Source organism: Grammomys surdaster, unplaced genomic scaffold (assembly GCF_004785775.1).
Source record: "Grammomys surdaster isolate TR1022 unplaced genomic scaffold, NIH_TR_1.0 223, whole genome shotgun sequence".
In the NCBI taxonomy this organism is placed as follows: Eukaryota; Metazoa; Chordata; class Mammalia; order Rodentia; family Muridae; genus Grammomys; species Grammomys surdaster.
The window spans coordinates 2,165,872-2,184,807 of record NW_021604668.1 but is presented as its reverse complement, the minus strand read 5'-3'; the positions used below and the strand labels follow the sequence as shown (position 1 = coordinate 2,184,807).

Sequence of the window (18,936 nt, the reverse complement as noted above, 5' to 3'; positions counted from 1 at the left end):
CTCTCAGGCTCTCACCCTAGGGGACTGGCTCATCTGACTCCCTCCACCTGAACCAGCTGTGCTATGCTTCCCAGATGAAGTGCAGGATCCAGTCTCCCAGTGTTGTAGCTGGTGAGGGGCAGGATCAGTGTTTTCCCAACTGCTCATTAGCTCATATCTTAACTAAGAAACATAATTAATTTTTAAGAAGTAACATAGTTTATTTTTATGAAGACTAATTATTATAACTCTCACTATTAAACTAAAATGTATACTTTGTGACTTCTGTATATTTGGTTTTCTTATTAAAAGCAATGTTAATATAAGATGCTAAATGTTCAATGCCCAACTTGATTCCTCCAAAGAACAGAAAGTTCCAGTTCATCAGTGCATTGCTATGTGGATCTTTATAATTTATCTATCATCTATCTATCTATCTATGTATCTATGTATCTATCAATCTATCTACCTACCTATCTATCATCTATATATTGATCTATCAATCTATCAACTATTTATCTATCATCTATCTATCTATCTATCTATCTATCTATCTATCTATTTAAAGTAGACAGATACTATGTGATATTTCAGTGCATTTATACATTCTGTAAGTTGAAATCAGGATAAACATATTTAGATATTTATTATTTATTTATGATAGAGACTTTCAAAATATATTATCCTTACTTTGGGAATATATATGTTATTTGTGTCATCTATAGTCATACAGAGTTATATTTTATATTATTTTTATTTTTTTCATTTTTCTTTTCTTGAAAAAAATTTTTTTAAATATGATATATTTTGATAACAGCACTATCCCTTAACTCCTCCAAGATCCTCTCCACGGCCCCTCCCTTCTGAATTCACTCCCTTTCTGTCTCTTGTTAAAAACCAAACAGGCAACCAGGTGGGAATTAGTGGTGTACACTTTTAATCCCAGAACTAGGAGACAAAAGTGGCTGACCTCATAAGGTTGAGGACAGCCAGTACAGAGCAACTTCCAGGACAATCATGGCTACACAGAGAAACCCTGTCTTGAAAACAAAAACAAAAAACAGGCACCTAAAGAATAATAAGATAAAACCAAGTAAGATAAAACCAAGCAAACCAGAGTAAGATAAAACAAACACAAGGAAAAAGCTAGTGTAGATGCAGAGGCACACGTGTCTCAACAAACAACAACTAGAAGCCATTTTACACACACACACACACATGCACGGACACATGCACGGACACATGCACGCAGAGACGCACACATGCACACGCCCTCGCAAAAAAACTGTAAAGTTTTAAACAATACTGTCATAACAAAACATTATAGGACAGAGATTCCCCCAAAGATTCCATTGAGTTTGTTTTATGTTGGCCATCTACTGCTGGACATGAGGCCTTCCCTTAAGAGGGGTTAGTATACTCAGCAAGACTCCATTGAAGAGAACCAATTTTTCGTTTGCACGTGAATATCAACTGTAGATGGCTTCTGAGTTAGGAATGGGGGCCTGTGTTTACTTCCTTCGGTGCTGGGGCCTTGTTTAATGCAGACCCTTGCTGGTCCTATGCACACTACCACAGTCAGAGTTGATAGGTGTGTGTTTAGAAGGCTTTGCTTCTTTGGTGTCCATTATCCTCGTTTTGTTCTTACAGTCTTTCATCATCCAGAGTTCTCTGAATCCTGAGGAGAGAGATTTGATACAGACACCCTATTTAAGACTATGAACTCTTTATATATCCTATAAGAAAGCTATGTGATTGGACCCTGCACCTCTCTGACAGTCTCACCAGCTAGCCCCTGACCAGTCGGTCTATCCTATGGTGATGATACTCCCTTTCTTGACCCTTCAGCATTCCAAGCACACCAAGTCCAGCGGTCCTTGTTCTCTGGGTAACACACACTTCCTTTGGGTGTTTATGCCATCTTTGCTTCTTTTAGGTTTCTATTCAAATGCCATCTTATTAGAAAATCTCCAGATTCGGAGGTGACCTCTAATTTTTGGTCTGTCTCCCCTTATGCTTTATTTTCCTTTCTGTCATATACCACCTGGCAGTTTTCTCTGTATGTGCCTCTCTCTTTCTGTCTCTCTCTTGTCTATCTCTGTCTCTTTCTGTGTTTCTGTGTCTCTCTCTTTCTGTCTCCCTCTGTATCTCTTTTGTGTGTGTGTGTGTGTGTGTGTGTATGTGTGTGTGTGTCTATGTGTGTTAGTATGTGTTATAACTTTTTTCCTCTGTTGATTGCAAACCTGAGGAATGTGAAGAACTTTGAGGAGTTTAATCCTATAGCTCTAGGATTTATTGTGAGTGGTTTTCAAAGTCTATTGAATGATGTATAAAATAAAATAGACAACCAGAGATATGTATCTTGAAAATACAAAAGGATGTTGCAATAAGTATGTATGTTTAATATTGGAAAGATAGTATTGTTGGCTAAGGGATGGCCCGTGTTCCCATTGCTTTAAAAGAGAAAGCTATGCTCATGGATTGACATTAAATAAATAACTTATCTTATAAATAAGTTATTTAGGGTTGTACGGGACTTTCCAGCAGTTCTGGCTATCCACCAGTGTACAGGATGTCCTAAGATAAGATGAGGTCCTTGTGCAAGACAACTTAAGAAAGAAACTAAAAACACCACTTGTGAGGAATGTTACAAGCACAAGCCTCACACTTTAGTGGGAGAATTCTGCTTGCTGCCCTCTAGGGGTCTGTGATGGCTACTTGGAGAATTTCTTTTCTTCTGAGCCTTTGGAAATAAAGTTGTAGTTGTTGCTTTGCATGTCTGGGTTGTAGTTCTGTGATACCCACTCGACAATGTGGGCAAATTTCACACAAACTGCTAAGACCGTGAAGCTCGAGGGCTCTCGAAAACCCTGTCCCATATTTGGTCACATCACTGAGTATACTCAAATCCTGTAGGTTATGTTGGGTAAATAAAGATTTAGTGGTTTTGACTAATCCCGCCAAGTTAACTTCAGGTTTCTTTATTGGATCATGCCTTGGTATGTCTGTGTGAACCATCTGGGAAAAATTTGAGTAGAAATAGTTTATAATCTCTGTGTTAGAATGACCTCTTTTTTTTTTCCTGTTCTAAACTAGAGTCACCTCCTTCCTATCATTCCTGCTTAAGACCTCAATATATAAAGAAATGCATGATGCTTACTGAATTGTTTCTAAAGGCTCATGAATGCTTTTACTTATGTCCTTATAGTAATTTTCCAGTTGTGAAAAAAAGTTTATCCCATAACCTTCTTGCTAACTGTATTTGCCCGTGGAATGATCCACTCCGGCTAAAGAATTGGGAAGTTGTAGACTGTTATTTTTAGGACTCTGTATCATTTCACCCTTTTTGCCAGAGTAGTTCCTGGCTAACTTTCCCATGAATTTTTAACCTTTTGCTAGGCTTTGCTTATGTAACAGGAAACAGGCTGTCAGGAACAAACAAATGCCAGTATATCAGACACACACGTAGTAGAGAGTGATTTAGTTTTGCCCTTCCAGCTCTTAAAGTAGACTGATACATGCTCTCAATTTGAAGTCTGTGGCGTGGTATCTCTCTACATTAAAATAACGCAGATTTAACTTTGGAGAGGCAAAAAAATCTTTTACGATGGCCACGATTTAATTCGGGTCACCGTTAAAATGCGCTTGTTATAAGGTGAACTTTGTGGCGGTGTCATGTCCTGGGACTGTGGATTTAAGTATATCTTCGCTTTTTCTCCAACTCTGAAGGCTGGGGTTATGTGCAAACTTCAAGAGAGAGATGATATCGGACGTATTGAGCTGGTCCACAAGCTGGCAAGAGAAAACTGTCAGCTTTTACAGACAGACAAAAAAGAATCGGAGAAGTTGGAACAGGTAAGCCCTTTCCTTCTGGGGGTGTGGGTTTGAGTGGCTGGAAAATAGTCCTGCTTGGCTGTATATATGAAGGCACAAATGTTTTATTGTGATTGTTTAGGATTTGACCTTTGTATAGCATCCTTTTACTAAAGGTATTAGATGCTCTGAACTCTTAATCTAGTGATCTTTGAACTAGGTTTGTAAGAGAACACCCCTCAGAAGTAAGTCATTAAAACTTAGCTACGAATGCATATCTATCATAATTGTGAGCTTCCTGGTCTTACACTGGAAATCTTGTCCCACTACATAGTACAGAGAATATAGATTTTTTAAACGAATGTTCCAATGTACTTTTATGTTCGTCTTGGTCATGGATCTCATCTCCAAAGGAATGTACCATGGGTCACTAGAAATAGATAAGGACAGAAAAACAGATCATAGCTGCTCTCACTGAGGGTGGGTCAGATGGAGACTTCCCGGTAGCTTCTGAACGCTATGTTCCAACAAGAGTGATATTGTGTGGATACAGTGGAAGCCGGGGGAAGGACGAGCTGCTTGGTCCCCTGAAAGCCGTTATTCAGCTGGAGCCTTAGAGCTGAGAGTGCTGCCCTCAGGCCAGGAAGACAATGTAGCCGCTTTCTTCTGCCTCGTATTGTGATCCTCTGATTGTTATTTGTAAGACTTCACTCTTGCTGTCCAGGACTGCTCACAAAGGAGAACAGTTCTCTGTCTTTCTCTGGCTATAACTTCCTTTTTTTTTTCACATTTTCAAACTCTGCTTGGAAGAAGAAGAAACTGCTATGTGCTTTTTCAGCCCCAAGTCTACTAATACAAGTGAAGGAGTTTTCCTGAGCAAGCGATGGCCTGGGACCTCCATGGCTAGCTGTTCAGCTATTAACATGGGATATTTTTAATAGTTTGGCAGCTTAGTACTGTAAGAATTGGTATCTCAAGTAGAAGGAATGATAAGATAATTTCAGAGCCTCGGGATTGAAATGATGTAGGACTAGTTGTTGGCTTTACAGTTGGAAGATTCAGCATCTGCCATTTGTTGGGTATTGCCAAGAAGTTCAAGTACTTGTTTAAGGTGTCAAAAATATCATTTGCTTTTAAATGTTTGCCTGTGTCAGAGCCTAAGTCATACCCTTGGGATATTTGTTTATCTCAACATGTAGCTTCAACTTCTTAGCTCCTACTCCTTGGGATTCATTTTAATTAGGGGGCCAGTGCTTTCATATGCCTTTTTATTTCAAGATACATCATGCGTCTGTTGACGGTGTGAAAACATGTCATAGTGCAATTGCTGGTGTTCTTCCTTCTGAATGCTCCTTTAAATGAATATTGTATCCTATGAGTGATTGCCAATGAGATGTAGTGAACCGGAAACAACTCCCAATAGGGCAGAGTTGTTCAAAGCAAAATGGTAGTGTCTCACTCTACAGGAACTAACCATAGGCTTCAGGCCATGAAGAACTCTGTGCTGTTCCCAGGACACCTGTGTTCCCATGGCTCTGTCATTATTGTAATACAGAATATTATAATTACAGCTGGTGAGATTGAGATTCCCTCCAAAATGTAGAAATCTGAACCTAGTGCTAGTCGTTGGTCAGGTTTTGAAAGGAGCAAGAAATTTCAAGTGTGAAGATTTGCAGTTTGGTTTATGATTATTTTTTGTTGTTGTTGTTGTTGATGATGATGATGCATTTAAACCTTTTGAAGTCTACAAAACCGAACAGTAATGTTTGTTAGTTCTTGTATGAATGTCAAATGACTGATGGATTCACACCTCTGAAATGTTTGCATCTAAGAGGGAAAAATGTATAAACAAGCATTGGAATTACAGCTTTCCCCACACAGACTTTCCCGTCCAGCTTAAATCTCTGTCTGCAGGATGACTCCACTTGAGCCAGTCAACAACTGAGCTGAAGCTGATACACCTTTTCATAAAGGAATGGCTGTATATTGGGCTCCTATCTGTTTTTACAATCATTTTCCAAAAGTCCAAGCCTTCTGCCCTTATTTTAACCTTTCATATCTCGAGAATCCATTGTAACAATACTTTTGCTAAGTTGACTGTTTGTGAGCTTTAGTTTGCAATACCAGGCCTCTGCTCGTGCTCAGGGAAGCTCAGTTGAAGTGCACAGTGCCAGAGGAAACTGCAGTTCAGCAATGTCAGCCCAAGTCTGCTACTTGCTCTCCTTATTCCACAGTAATGACCCAGACCTGCAGCTGTGCACAGGTTTCCTTTCTCTTGTCATTTTTAAAAATCTCATCTACCTTTCCTGGCTGAAGCTAACTAAATAAATAATGGCAACATTTAAATTAGAATCTCTGCCCTGTTCTCCAGTTACAGAACATCCTTCTCATAAGTATGTGCCCAAATAGGAAAGTAACTTTGAAGGATAACTGTTACACATGGCATAGTTAGCAAAACAAAGCCCTTGCAATTCTTAGTGGCCTAGGAGATTAGAGCCTTCTGAGTGGACGTTTCTAGTATTTTCTTGAACTGACAAATGCTATGATTATAAGTTCATGAAATCATAAAAATGTCTCACTATATGCTTATACCAGGGAGTTGCAGGAGGAAAAAATTAAAAGTGCAATTATCATGTTTCTCGGGAATCATTCAGCGTAACTATGTTCTGTTAACTAGCTATAGACAAAACTGGCCAGCACTCATTTCTAGGTGTTGACAATTAGTATGTGGAGGCTTAAACAAGAGGGCAAAAATAGGACCGTGTCTTCTAAACAGTTTGATGGGAGAATTAGCATTCAGTCATTAACTCTTTGAGGAAATGAACCTCTTCTGTGGGCATAGAATCTGTGAGTCTTAATTCTGTGGTTATATCAGTAGGGGATAGGGCCAAACAGGAATTCTGCACGTGACCTTGGAGCATAGCTGGTGTTCAGAGAGAAGGACATGGCAGGGAAGAACATTTTAGGCAGAGGAACCAGCTATTGGTGATTCATGGGGATTGGAAATGAAACGGGTGGGCTGGAAGGAAAGCCAAAATGCAGTTGTGAAAGATCTAGTAAGGCCTCCCCAGTGAGTTTGGACTTGTCCTTTTGGCAAAGGAGAGCCATCAAAGAAGACAAGTAACATGGGCAGTCGTGGGCTTTGTCAGGCCTCTCTGGCTTCAGTTCAGAGGAATTGCTGGGTGAGGAAGAGGGAAATGTTGGCGAGACTCTTACAGAGCCATTGAAGTCAGTCGGACAAGAGGTGTTAGCCTGCGGGAACTGAGAAGGCGGCAGATGTTAGGAACAGTTTAGGCATGAAGTGACAGAGCTTGGTGATTCATAATTGAGAATGCATGCTCTTCTTTATATGAAATAATTTTTGAATGCTGACTGCTTTTTGAACACAGAGTAGAAATAAGTGTGTTGTGTTGTTTTTCTGTTTACACTTATCTTTTGAGACAGATCTCACTATGTGGCTCCTTATGGCTTTAGATTTATGGTCCCCAGTCCTATTTCTCTAGATGCTGGGATTATAGGTCTGGACTAACACACTTGGCCATGATGTTCTGTTTATCACAAGAATGGTTGTATCCTTTGGGGCTTGGTCCCTAAACCATTGCATTGACCTTGCTGTGTTTTCCTGGGCTATGCTAAAATTGTCTTGGATCTTAAAGCAAAGCTGGTTTATGAGTTGATAGCTGGCTAATACTATAGAAACCACATAGACTTTTTTTTCCCAGAGCAATCCCCTTGAAATATCTCCAGCAGAGAGCCACTCTGGTTCTATCCAAATAATTGGTCATTTGCCCAAATGCTGCTATTTGGTACAATGCTGTCTGCTTAGTTCAGAAGAGGTCCCTATTAATGTTAGGTTTGTTCTTTTGACCTATGTCTTCTGAGTTAGTGTGACTAATACTGTCTGTCATTCTAGAATGTTCTCTTCCTATTCATTCATTCACTGAACATTTACTTAGGTTGATACCATGGAGAATTTAGGATAGCTGTGCTGGCTCCTGTTCATGAAGAAGTTAGTCTAGTTGTGAAGAAAAAAAATCATTAAGATAAAAGTCAGCTCCACAGGATGGACGAATTGAGAACCCACAGAGATAAACTTGTGTGAGGAGGGGGATTTACAGCTGGGGACACCGGAATCTCTCCTATAGCAGAGATAAAATTTGATCTGGTTTTAAAAGTAAGTTTGAGTTGGATTTAAACAATTCTAATTGAAGATGATTCCAGTCTGACTGGTTGGGAAGCTGAGGCTGATGGTGATTAGGTAGAGACGGACTGGGTGAATTCTGGTGTACATCTTCCTGAAGTCCTTGTTATTGGAGTAAGGACACACAGGAGAGAGGAACCTAAGATGACATAAGTCATGGTTTCTCTGAAGAAGAAGGAGAAAGAGAAGGAGGAAGAGGAGGAGGAAGAGGAAGAGGAGATGAAATAGAAATGAATGAGACAGGCAGCCCTGGAGGAGGGGGTAGAGTAATGGGAAGGCACCTTAGGGAAGTGGGGAGGGAAAGCCTGGGGTACTTGGTACTCTGCACATTTTAGTATCAGTAAAACAGGTATCTTGGCATTTCTATATAGATGTGGATGTGATTTTCTGGAAGGTAGATGCAGTATTTAGCAGAAAACAAACTGTTTCTCTTGAAATGTACTTTATGTTCTGTGTGAATCGCATTGTGCATTAGCTAACCAGCATCAGCTCCCGTACTGACTCCCCAGTGTCCACTGGTAGAATGTGTATGTAAGCAATTGTTCGGCAGGACTTTCCTGAGGGGTTTTGTCTCCACCCTGCCTCTTCCCACCCAGTTTTCTTCAGTTCCTTTGTTGAGTCTGAGGACCCACCCTACTTCCTTCCCCTTCTCTAATTCACTCATGAGATATGGCTGGGAAGGGGACTTGGCTCATGCTGAAACTGAATCCTGGCATGATCTGCTGCCTACCCCAGGGAAAGCTGGCTATCACTCCCTCTGGACAGGAATTTCCTCTTCCCTGTTTCCTGCAGCCTCATCCTGGAATTCTACAGACGTCAAAGGGGCTCCTTGTTTAAGGATTGCTGAGAAGTGGTTTAGAATATTTGACTGCTGTCACCCATAGTTTACATATCCAAAATTTGTTCCTATGACTTTGTTTTATTTTAAAAAGTAGGGCTACATGTAGGGTGGGAATGTTTTTACTCTCTATAAAATACAGAAAAGGAAGGGTTTTTTTTTTTTTTGGTCTTTATACAGTTTATATTCAAATTTGTACTGTACATCTAGACGAGAATAATTTCAGATCCCATCAGGATCCCATTAAAAGTTTTCCATTAAAATGATTTAACCCAAAAAACTATTTAAATAGGAATAGAAATTTCTAGCATCATTGTTTATATTGAAAGCCAAAATTGAGATGTAATAGTTAATTCTTAAGACCTTAAGCTGCGCATTTATAAAACAGAAGTCACCACACTGAAATCACATTACTTTTCTTGATAACAAAATCCTGACTTTGGGTTTGGGTTAGTATTAAAGCTGTCTTTTCATAGAAAATGGACTTCCTTTAGTGAATTATTTTGGTCCATTTTGAATCAATGTCAATCTGGCCTCAGAGAAACACCAATGGTAGGAGATGGTAATTTTTGCTCACGGGAAGTTTTTAATCTAGATTTTAAACATAAAAATTTTAAGCATATAGTTTTGAACATAAAGAACACAGACTCTTTCAAGACTATTTAATGAAGTCTCAATAATTCCATTCCACAGGTGTTGAGAATGGGAGCCATAACCCAGCAAACACAGTTCACAGAGTCATGTTCTTCCACCCATTTGGAGACAAGGCTTACAAGCTTGGTTCACTCTGTGTGCCCCTGGAACTCTAGACTTTGTTTTTCTCTCTCCAAATGGCAGCCAGACTACCAGTGTATCTCAGGGCTGCTTCGTGCTGTCTGATGGAACCATCTGCTCATTAACTGTTTCTTTGGGTTCTCAGAAGAAGCACCATTGCAAATCCTGCCCTCCCCTCCCCTGCCTTTATTATTAGCTTCACTGTTTTAAGGAGAGAGAACTTTGTCATTGTGTTATCTATTTTCTTTCTGAATATATTCACGTTTATTTTGAAAGCCCAGATGAGAAAGTGGATCCTGCCTCAGCTGGATTTCTCAAACCTTCGTTGTCAAAGAATCTTGTTTCCATCTGTACCAGTGTTCCCTAAGTTTATTAGCTTCTTGTAAACCAAAATAGCCACATTATCTCCACCATGGCCAGGAAATAATTAAAATGATACATTGGAAACCAGATTATTTTTCTTGGCTATTGTTTCCCTTGCCTCCACTCTCATAGTAGCTCTTTCTAGAACCTTGGCTACCCTATAATGCTTTTCTTCTTTACTTCCATGCATAAGTGATCTAAACTAATATAACTATGTCAATATTTTATCAGCTGTGTCTGGACAAGTAACACTATAACTTTTGGCAGACTAGTTTTATTTAGGTGTGTAGTAGATACTCAAAGACAGGTTGTTATGTAAAAGATGCTCAAGCAGGTGGAGGGTCTATCAGAATCATGTATCAATGACGAATGGAAAAGAGCTATGGAATAGTAGAGAGGTAGAGGCACCAACTCATGATGTACTTCACTCCCAGGGAACTGTCCAGACATAATCACCCTGTTGCTCTGCAAGCGACTCTAAGACTAATTTCAGTTACCCATGTGGAGGGTGGGATTGCAGGTATGTGAACCCTATGAATAGAGACTTCAGGTCCTCAAGAAAGGTACACAGACTTCCCCCAAGGAGAAGGCAGAATGTGAGTGGTTGGAAGAATAGAGAGATAAGGAGCCCTGGGTACAGAGAGAGGAAAGACAAGTGTGATAGCCTGAGAGGACATAGCAACTGTAGGAGTAGTCAGGTGATCACAGCATCCTGTACTTGGTAGGAGGGCCAGGTGACAAAGGCCTGAAGGTGTAGGACCATGTGAGTTTAGTCTTTATAATAACATTGTTACTGATCTTAGAACCCAAGGCTGGGGGAAACACTTAGGTCTTGTGAAGATTTGTGAGAGAGAACATTGGGTTTAGCATTTGAGATTCCTCTTCTGAGGGTGGGGATGGGTTTAATGTTGATGGATGGGCCACACCTACTCCTTATGAAGCTTGCTTTCTGACTCCTCTCCCATAGCCTTCACTCTTGTTTTTCGTGAAGCAGTAATCAGCGTGTACATTTAAGGTCTGAGGGAAAGCTCAGCTCTGGGGGCATAAGTTCCAGAGAAGATAGAATGTCTACTGATAGCACCATTTCAATTAATTATCTTTCCCCTGAAATACACCACCGAATCACCACTAATCTTTACAAGGTTGACTGGTATTCAGCCATGGCTTTGTAAAATGAACTTGTGATTTAACCCGTAGCTATGATGAAGAAGCTTCTGTTTATGACAGTCTGGCATACACTCATGTAAGTGCAACTCACTCTGTCGTATATATGCCTGATATGGATTCAGACAAAGTTTACAGATCTAAAGTGATTCTGATACTTAAGTTGAAAAAGAAGAAGGGAATTTATAAAAGATTTTCATGTAGAATGCAAAAAAAAAAAAAAACCAACCCTTTTCCTCCCATGGTGGGAAGTGAGTGGGAAGGAAAAAAAATCCCATCTGGTATCTAGCAGCCCTGAATGTTGTGTTAAGGTAACAAAAATAGAGGAGCATTAAAATATCCTAATGGAGCCTAACAGACTGTGGGCAAGTGTACAGTACACATTTTTCTAATAGGCCATGCTAAATATCCATATTTGTCTTAAAATGAGACTATGTTCCTATTTGCCATGAAACTTTTGTCTTTTAACATTTTGTTTGGTTTGGGTTTGCTCATGTTTTAAAAGAGATCCCCCTATATCCTAGGCTGGTCTCACACATTCTTGAACCTTGAACTTAGGATCCTCTACCACTTCCTCCTCAGCACTAAAGTCCAGGTGTGTACCATCTCATACAGTCTTCTGGGGTGCTGGAGATGGAACTAGGGTCTTGGGCATGTTAGGCAGACACTTTCCGACCAAACTTCTTCCCCTGACCATGTCTTTGACTTAAAAGATTATCTACTCTGTTATTGAAAACTAAAAGATATTACTTGTGTCTTTAAAAGTCAGTGCTATGGCACTTAGTCTTAGCTAGAATAGATTTTGGGATCTCATCCCCAATGTTTCCTTCCAACAAAAGGTGGAGAAACAAAACTCTGCGTATGTGCTCAGCTATTATACATTAATTTACAATGAAGTGAACAAAGTCAAGTATTTCAAGAGTCCTTTACAAATGTCTTCTCTGGGCATCTTCCAGGAGTGGCTGGGCATGATGAAGGCATGGTGAATCATAGTAAAGGGTTAGGGGGATCTTCAAGATCCAAGAAACAGTTGAAGGCTGCAGGGATGATCATAAGACAGTTACCATAGCAGGAAGCACCCTCAGGGCAGGGATTTGTAAGGGGCTTAGGAAAGGTAAATGAGTCATAAAAGCATGTATCCTGTGACCCCAAAGGCAGAGTAGCAGTGGAGTTTACCAATGTAAATTTTTTTGCTCTTGTGCCACCAGAGAAGAGGGAGAGTGCCCCATGGTATAGATGCCTCTTGAAACCTTCCATGAATTTTCCTTGGTCAGAATTTTCTGTGATACTCTTGTGAAGGGTGTTCTTGAATGGCTTACATTCATCAAGAAATCCTAAACTGAATTTATAGTTGCTGAATGCTGTAATTCTTTCTGCTCAGTGAACTCACTCTCACTGTGTTATGTATCACATATTATGTATTTATTATGTATCACATATAGTATATATTACATACTATGTATTATGTATCATGTATTATATATTATGTATCACATATTATATATTATATATCACATATTATGACTCATTGCAAATTGGGAGACTGATTTTTCACCATGTACTCAAGGAGTGGAGTTTTCCTCCGAGAAGTTTTAGGCTTTGGAAGGAACTTTAGACACCATGTGCCTTGTGTTAGTAAAAATCCATACCCTTCATAAACTGGCACCTGCTAAGTAGTATTTATAAGCAGCCCCTTTAAGTTAGGTGGTAAATAAAATATGATTCATTAGTTTCTTGAGATGCTCATTAACCACAAGAAAATATTAAAATATTTTCATTGGTAATATGTCCTTAATAAAGCAGGTATCTTTAGTCTCTGTAAAGGGAAGCAAAAAATCACTAGTAAAAGCACAGCAATTTCTGTAGGCTTGGTAGAGCATGTAAATTTACCCCCTAGGTGTTCTTGTATTTGCATATTGTGGGGCCCCGGGTCAAGGCTAGCATGATTGAAATGCCCCTTAACTCCAATAAACTGCTTTAGTAAAGCAGATTTCCCTTCTTTATTAGCAGTTACCCCATCAGAAAATTAGCATCCCACGAAAGCAGAAACCAATAATTTTGTCAGCAAAATATAAATGGGGTCATTCAGTACTTCTCATTAAATACCCATCGGGAAGCACATATCCAAAAATTATCTCAGTATTAAAACAACACTCAGATACATCTGTAAAACAGGGTGGGAAATAGGGTAATTGAAGCTATGAAGATTATGCTGTCCCCTCTAATAATAGGTGTGACTGGAATTTTAAAAGATGCAATAAAAAGGCAGAGACAGGAACACATGGGGCCAAGCTGGCAACAGTACACTTCTCCTGCAGGTTAAAACCCTGGAGGTGCCAAAGGAAGGTTTTGAGCCTGAATGAGGTAGAATATAAAACACTGAAACAAAGGAAAGGAGATAACCTAGGACTGCATAGTAGCTCAGTAGGAGAGGGCTTGTCTAGCATGTGAAAGACACTGGATTCAATCCCTAGCAACTCTGTGGCTGGGGTTGGTGTGAGAGGAGAGACAGATAGACAGAGAGACAGGCACGCACGCACGCATGCACGCACCTGCACAAGCACAAGCAAGCAAGGGTCCACACGTGCACACACACACCAATGATACCTTGGTTTGTCTTTGAAGAATGTAGTTGAATGCCAGGTGCTTTTGCACTAAAACCTTTGATGACTCCCTGAACTATTAAATGGCATTTTCACTATAACTTGGCAAGTACATCTGACCTTTATTTCAGTTTTAAGTAGATCCCATTTCCGTAGAAGTCACTAATAAAGTTCCTGGCTATCCACGTTACTCATAATCTTGGCACATGAAGGAAATTTGCCCAGACCTCAGAAGACTCACCACACCCTGGAAAAATCCTTACTAGATTTTTACAAAGTGCATTCCCCGTCTATAGTTGCTATGCTGTGTCCTGCCCGCTGTCATTTGGCATTTATGTGCCTTAACTCTGACTTACACCTTACATTCCACACATGGCTAACTCAGGATCTCTATGGATGAATGCAGAGAGAATGCCTGATTAGTACAAGACCTAGGCTTTGAGATTGTCCTAGTGCAGAATAGAGGAACCAGAAACCATGCCTTCTCTTTCTGAATACAGAAAGATGCATGTCTCAGCCTGGAGACCCCATGGAGGGACAAGACTTGGGTATAGGCAAATGTCTGATGTGTATGTCTTAGCTGAAGGCAGGGGCCACAGACACTGGGAATCAGAACTCTTTGGTTACTGAACTGTCTTCCGACATAGCCCTGCATGTGGCAGTCATTTAGCTACTTAACACACATAAAGTTCATGTCGTTGAAGCCCTGGATAATTTTTAATGTTGATCTAACCTTCTTTCTTCATGCACAGAGGCAAGTTTTTATAAGAGACCTGGTAGTGTTCATTTACTATTACCTCCAATTATTGATAGAAACAGTAAGCGAACACCTGTGACCAAGAATGAAGCAACCGAGGTAGAAACAAGCAGTATGTGGTGTAAGCCAGAAGATGCCAACGCTCGGTGAGGGAAGGAATGAGAAAACAAAGCAGGGAGAGAAGAAAAGGGCAGTGAAGACAGATGGACAGACTCTCAGAGGGGAAAGGTTGTGATAAGACATTTGTTTCCAAAACCTTCCTTGCTCACGTGCCTGTAAGGTATTAGCACCGTGGCTTTCACTTCCTTGATATCATCCTATTACAGTATAAATCATTAATGACACAAGTCTTAACGTAAAAGAGGTTACATATTGTTACTACCTATCACCATTCTTGACTCTCAAATGGTCTAGCTATAAAATACCCCTAATTACCCTTGTATACATTTTAATATAGACCTGGACCTCAATTAGTTGAAGTTTCAATCTGTTCTGAAAACGAATTCCATCTGGAGTAGATATACGGATGTTTCCTGGTCCGGAATTAGGTATCAGGCAGTGTGCCAGAACTTAAGGCACATATCATCATGATTGAAACAACCAACTGGAAAGATAACATATGAATTCTGTAGAGGATTCAACTGGAAAGATAACATATGGATTCTGTAGAGGATTTAGAAATGATTGACAGCCCCTCTCACTTCCCAGGTACTTCCAGTATATGCATGGGGAAGTTTCCTCATGACTCCATGACACACCGAGCTACCTGTCCATGGGGAACAAATACATTTTCCAATTATGCCAGGTCTATAAATGTCTCTGCCTAGGGTTTGCTCCTAGCACCATGGCTACCTACAGGCACAACCTGTGTCGATCTCTTTTGTGTTTGGGCCCAGCTACTTCCCATTAAAGCTTGTCCTAGGTTTTACTTGATCAGCAAGCAGTACATGAAAGCACTTGATCCAGAATGTTCTCAACTCTCGCCTTCACCTTCTCTGGGGATTCTCTAAGATCTTTGATGAGTTGTTCCGTGGTTGGGGAAGAGAGGGAAATAGTACCTTGTTGGATGTTACATGACTTTTTAGAAAAGTTGTAACTTTTCTAATGCAATGTAAGTTTGTAACTTATACTAATATGTTTCTTTTTCTTCCTAATTAATCCATTTGCCTCCCTGGCCCATTTTTCATTCATTGACTTGAATAAATATACATAAAGGTTACAAAATGTTGTAGTATTGGTTACATATAGTTTTCCCCCAGTTTGTATCCTACTTATTTATTTATTTTTTATTAGTAGAAACTATTTCTACTACTCCTCTTCATTTTAAATGTACCTTTAAGAGAGGAAAGCCTTTCCACTCCCAAAGCCAGATAGACACTCAACATTATTGTCTTTTAAATTTCTTCTGGAATTGCCTTCTGCATTTAGGTCTTTAACATTTCTCTGGCTTATTTTTTATAATGTAAAAGTCAGATTTCTTAATTATCTATCACATGTATAAGTTTACGTTACTTTATTTATTGTTAGCGTAAAAACATTTATTACTTTGGAGAAATCAAATTTCCGCTAACAAATTTTCCAAGTTAAATATTTTTACTATAAATTGGATGGTTGCTTTCCTTTGTAAGCCTCATTTGCATATATACTAACTTAAGATTTAGATATTTGTGATTTCTTCCAGCTCTAAAACCATCCCTCCCCATACATACACATACAAATTTAGAAGCATCTACACTTTGGAGTATTGAATTCTTTGGGAGGGGGTGATGCCACTTAATAATGGCAATCAATTCATTGTTTGGGAAGCTTCCAGTAGCTTTTAATTTTTTCCCTGGTCTAATTGAGTATGCCTCTCATTGCCAAGAATCATTCTGTTCTTTACTGTTTTAAAAATAGCTAGAACTTTTAAAAATTTATTGTCAAATGGTGTTGCTATGAGATGGATGGCTGGCTTATTTGGCCTAGCCAGCTAGAACTTGTCTGTCTTATCAGGTTATTAAAGCCACATTTTAAGTCAAGTTATTAAATATTTGGAATTGTTTTTCTGGGTTCAGAATGTCCTGAAGAAGACAGAGATCTGGAATTCCTAAATCTTGACAAATACTGTGTCTTAATGGCATTGAACTCTTGTAAATACCTAGCAAGTGGTCTGGCTATTGCTATCAGCCCAGTTGCTTTACTAGCTACTCCACATCACCACCCCAAACCACTGTTTTTCTAAAATACAAATCATCTAGATCCCCAACATGTCACACTCTCTTATGAAGAAGTTACTCTGTGAGCATCATCTAAGTTCTATTTGAATTTTGATCCCCAGTATTGGTCACTAGGCATTTGTATTTGTGTGTGGGACTGGAAGAGAAAGCAACTATGGGTGATATGAAATGTTTCCCAAGTTCAAACACTACATCAGATCTGTGAACATTCAAAAGTGTATCAGCGCTAGGATTGCAGTTGATTAACGATTTCACGCCTTGAATAAAAAGTTTGCTATCTTCTACTTATGCAGTGGCTCAGTTGACAGACATTTGGGGCACAAGCCTGGATATCAGTTACTTGTCTGTTACTGTGATAGAACACTCTGACAAAGGCAACTTTAGGAAGATAGGGTTTATTTTTGTCTCACGATTCCAAAAGGGTTACAGTCCATCATGAGGGGAAGGCATGGCTGCAGCAGTGCGAGATCAATCAATGACATTTTATCAGCACACAGAAGGTAGCAAGTGAGAAGGAAGTGGAACCAAGATAAATAAATAAAACCTTAAAGCCTACCTGCACTGACAGTACTTCTCCAGCCAGCCCCCAGCTCCTGAAGATTCCTTAACCTGCTAGAGCAGAACCACCAGCTGGGGACCGGGTGTTCATTCAACACTTGAGCACATAGGACACATTTTTCATTCAAACCACAACTGGTGACCTCAGTTCAATCCTAAAATCCACAGAAAGGCTGAGAGAGAGAGAAAACCCATTCTACAGAGTTGTCCTTGAAACCAGACACATGCACCTTACACAACATGCTATTTTTTTTTTTTATCTTAAAGTTTCCTGTCTTAAGAATCAGTATGGACATGGACAGCAGAAAAGTCAGGGAGCCTCATCCCCCACATTCTGCAATTGTAGATAAGGCTTTGCAAGTGTTGATCATTGGCGGAATAGACACGGCAGTGATAGTTACTTTTAATTTGTATGCAAGGATTTTAGCCTTTGACACCTCTGGAGCATATTAGTAGTCAGGAAGAGAGCCCTTTTCATTTGCATTATCTTGTAAATCCATTTATTGTTAGTCGATTTGTTTTCCTTCTCTCTATACCTGCCTCCAACTTAGAAAAAGATCAAGACGGTATTCCTCATGTTTCCCAATTTATCTCTGCCTTGTTTGAGCCCTTCCTCCCCCTTTATACCTCCTGGTTTGGGTTTGCTCGCTTGCACGATTGCTTCCAAGAGCTCTCTAGCACTATGTCATTGCATTTATAATTCTTATGCTTAATTTTAACAGCAATTTTGTGTAGTTGCACCGTTATGCCTAGAATGGCCCGTTGTTTTAGTTACTTTTCTTCTAGGCATGTTTCTAACTGTGAAGTGCAGTTTCTGAGATGAGTATTACACACGTCTCTAAGAACACCCAGGAATGTACAAAATACACAAAAAACCATGAGTGTTTACTTAAGATGCCTCCTATCTCCTCAAGCCCATTCCATGCGATCTAGCTATTGCTATGGAAACGAGGAATTTTTCATTTCATAACTTGCATAAATACTGAGGCTGCCCTTTCCTACAGTTTTGCCTTCTCTAAAGCTAACACTCATGGTGTGTGCATACACATAGAACAAATCCTTGCCTACACATGGCAAGCACAGTATTTACACACGTGCGCACATACACACACAAAGATTTGCAAAGAGTAACGGAGTTAATGGCCTTGATACCTTTCCAGTTTTAACATGCTTTCGATTACATTTCTCCTGCGAGTTTGCAGGATGCTTCTGCTAGGTTTGACCAAGGGGGAAACTATATTTTTAAAGTAACTTCAGATTATGATTAGTTCTTCACTCAATTAGGAAACATTATCAAGGGCTTCTGGGATTCAAACTCTTTATAGGGAAAATTTGGATGGAGAAGCCAAAACCATTGGGACTGGTGAGAGTTTACCATTTAGTACTTTGCAGAAAATTCATACCATCATCCTATTATTCAGATTTCATGGGCTGCTGAGAATTCCTCCAAACCTATGGTGACAATTACATCTGCAACAAGATTGCAGAAAGTTTTTCCTAGTCATAAGTGTAGGCTTTTCCCCCATCTGTGGGGTTCTAGTGAAGTGGCCATATTGATATTTCCCCTTGGAATATCTTTACATACATAAATACATACATACATACATACATACATACATACATACACAGAGAGAGAGAGAGAGAGAGAGAGAGAGAGAGAGAGAGAGAGA

At 39.6% G+C, this 18,936-nt stretch overlaps 1 protein-coding gene across 1 annotated transcript in view; it reads left to right on the top strand.

The window, feature by feature from the left end:
* The window catches only part of Rapgef5 (Rap guanine nucleotide exchange factor 5), a 161,512-nt gene that overhangs the window by 50,836 nt on the left and 91,740 nt on the right, over positions 1-18,936 (top strand). The window contains exon 4 of the mRNA XM_028773200.1: positions 3,709-3,834. Coding sequence (XP_028629033.1) covers positions 3,709-3,834 — 126 coding nt within the window. The remainder of the gene's footprint in view (positions 1-3,708; positions 3,835-18,936) is intronic.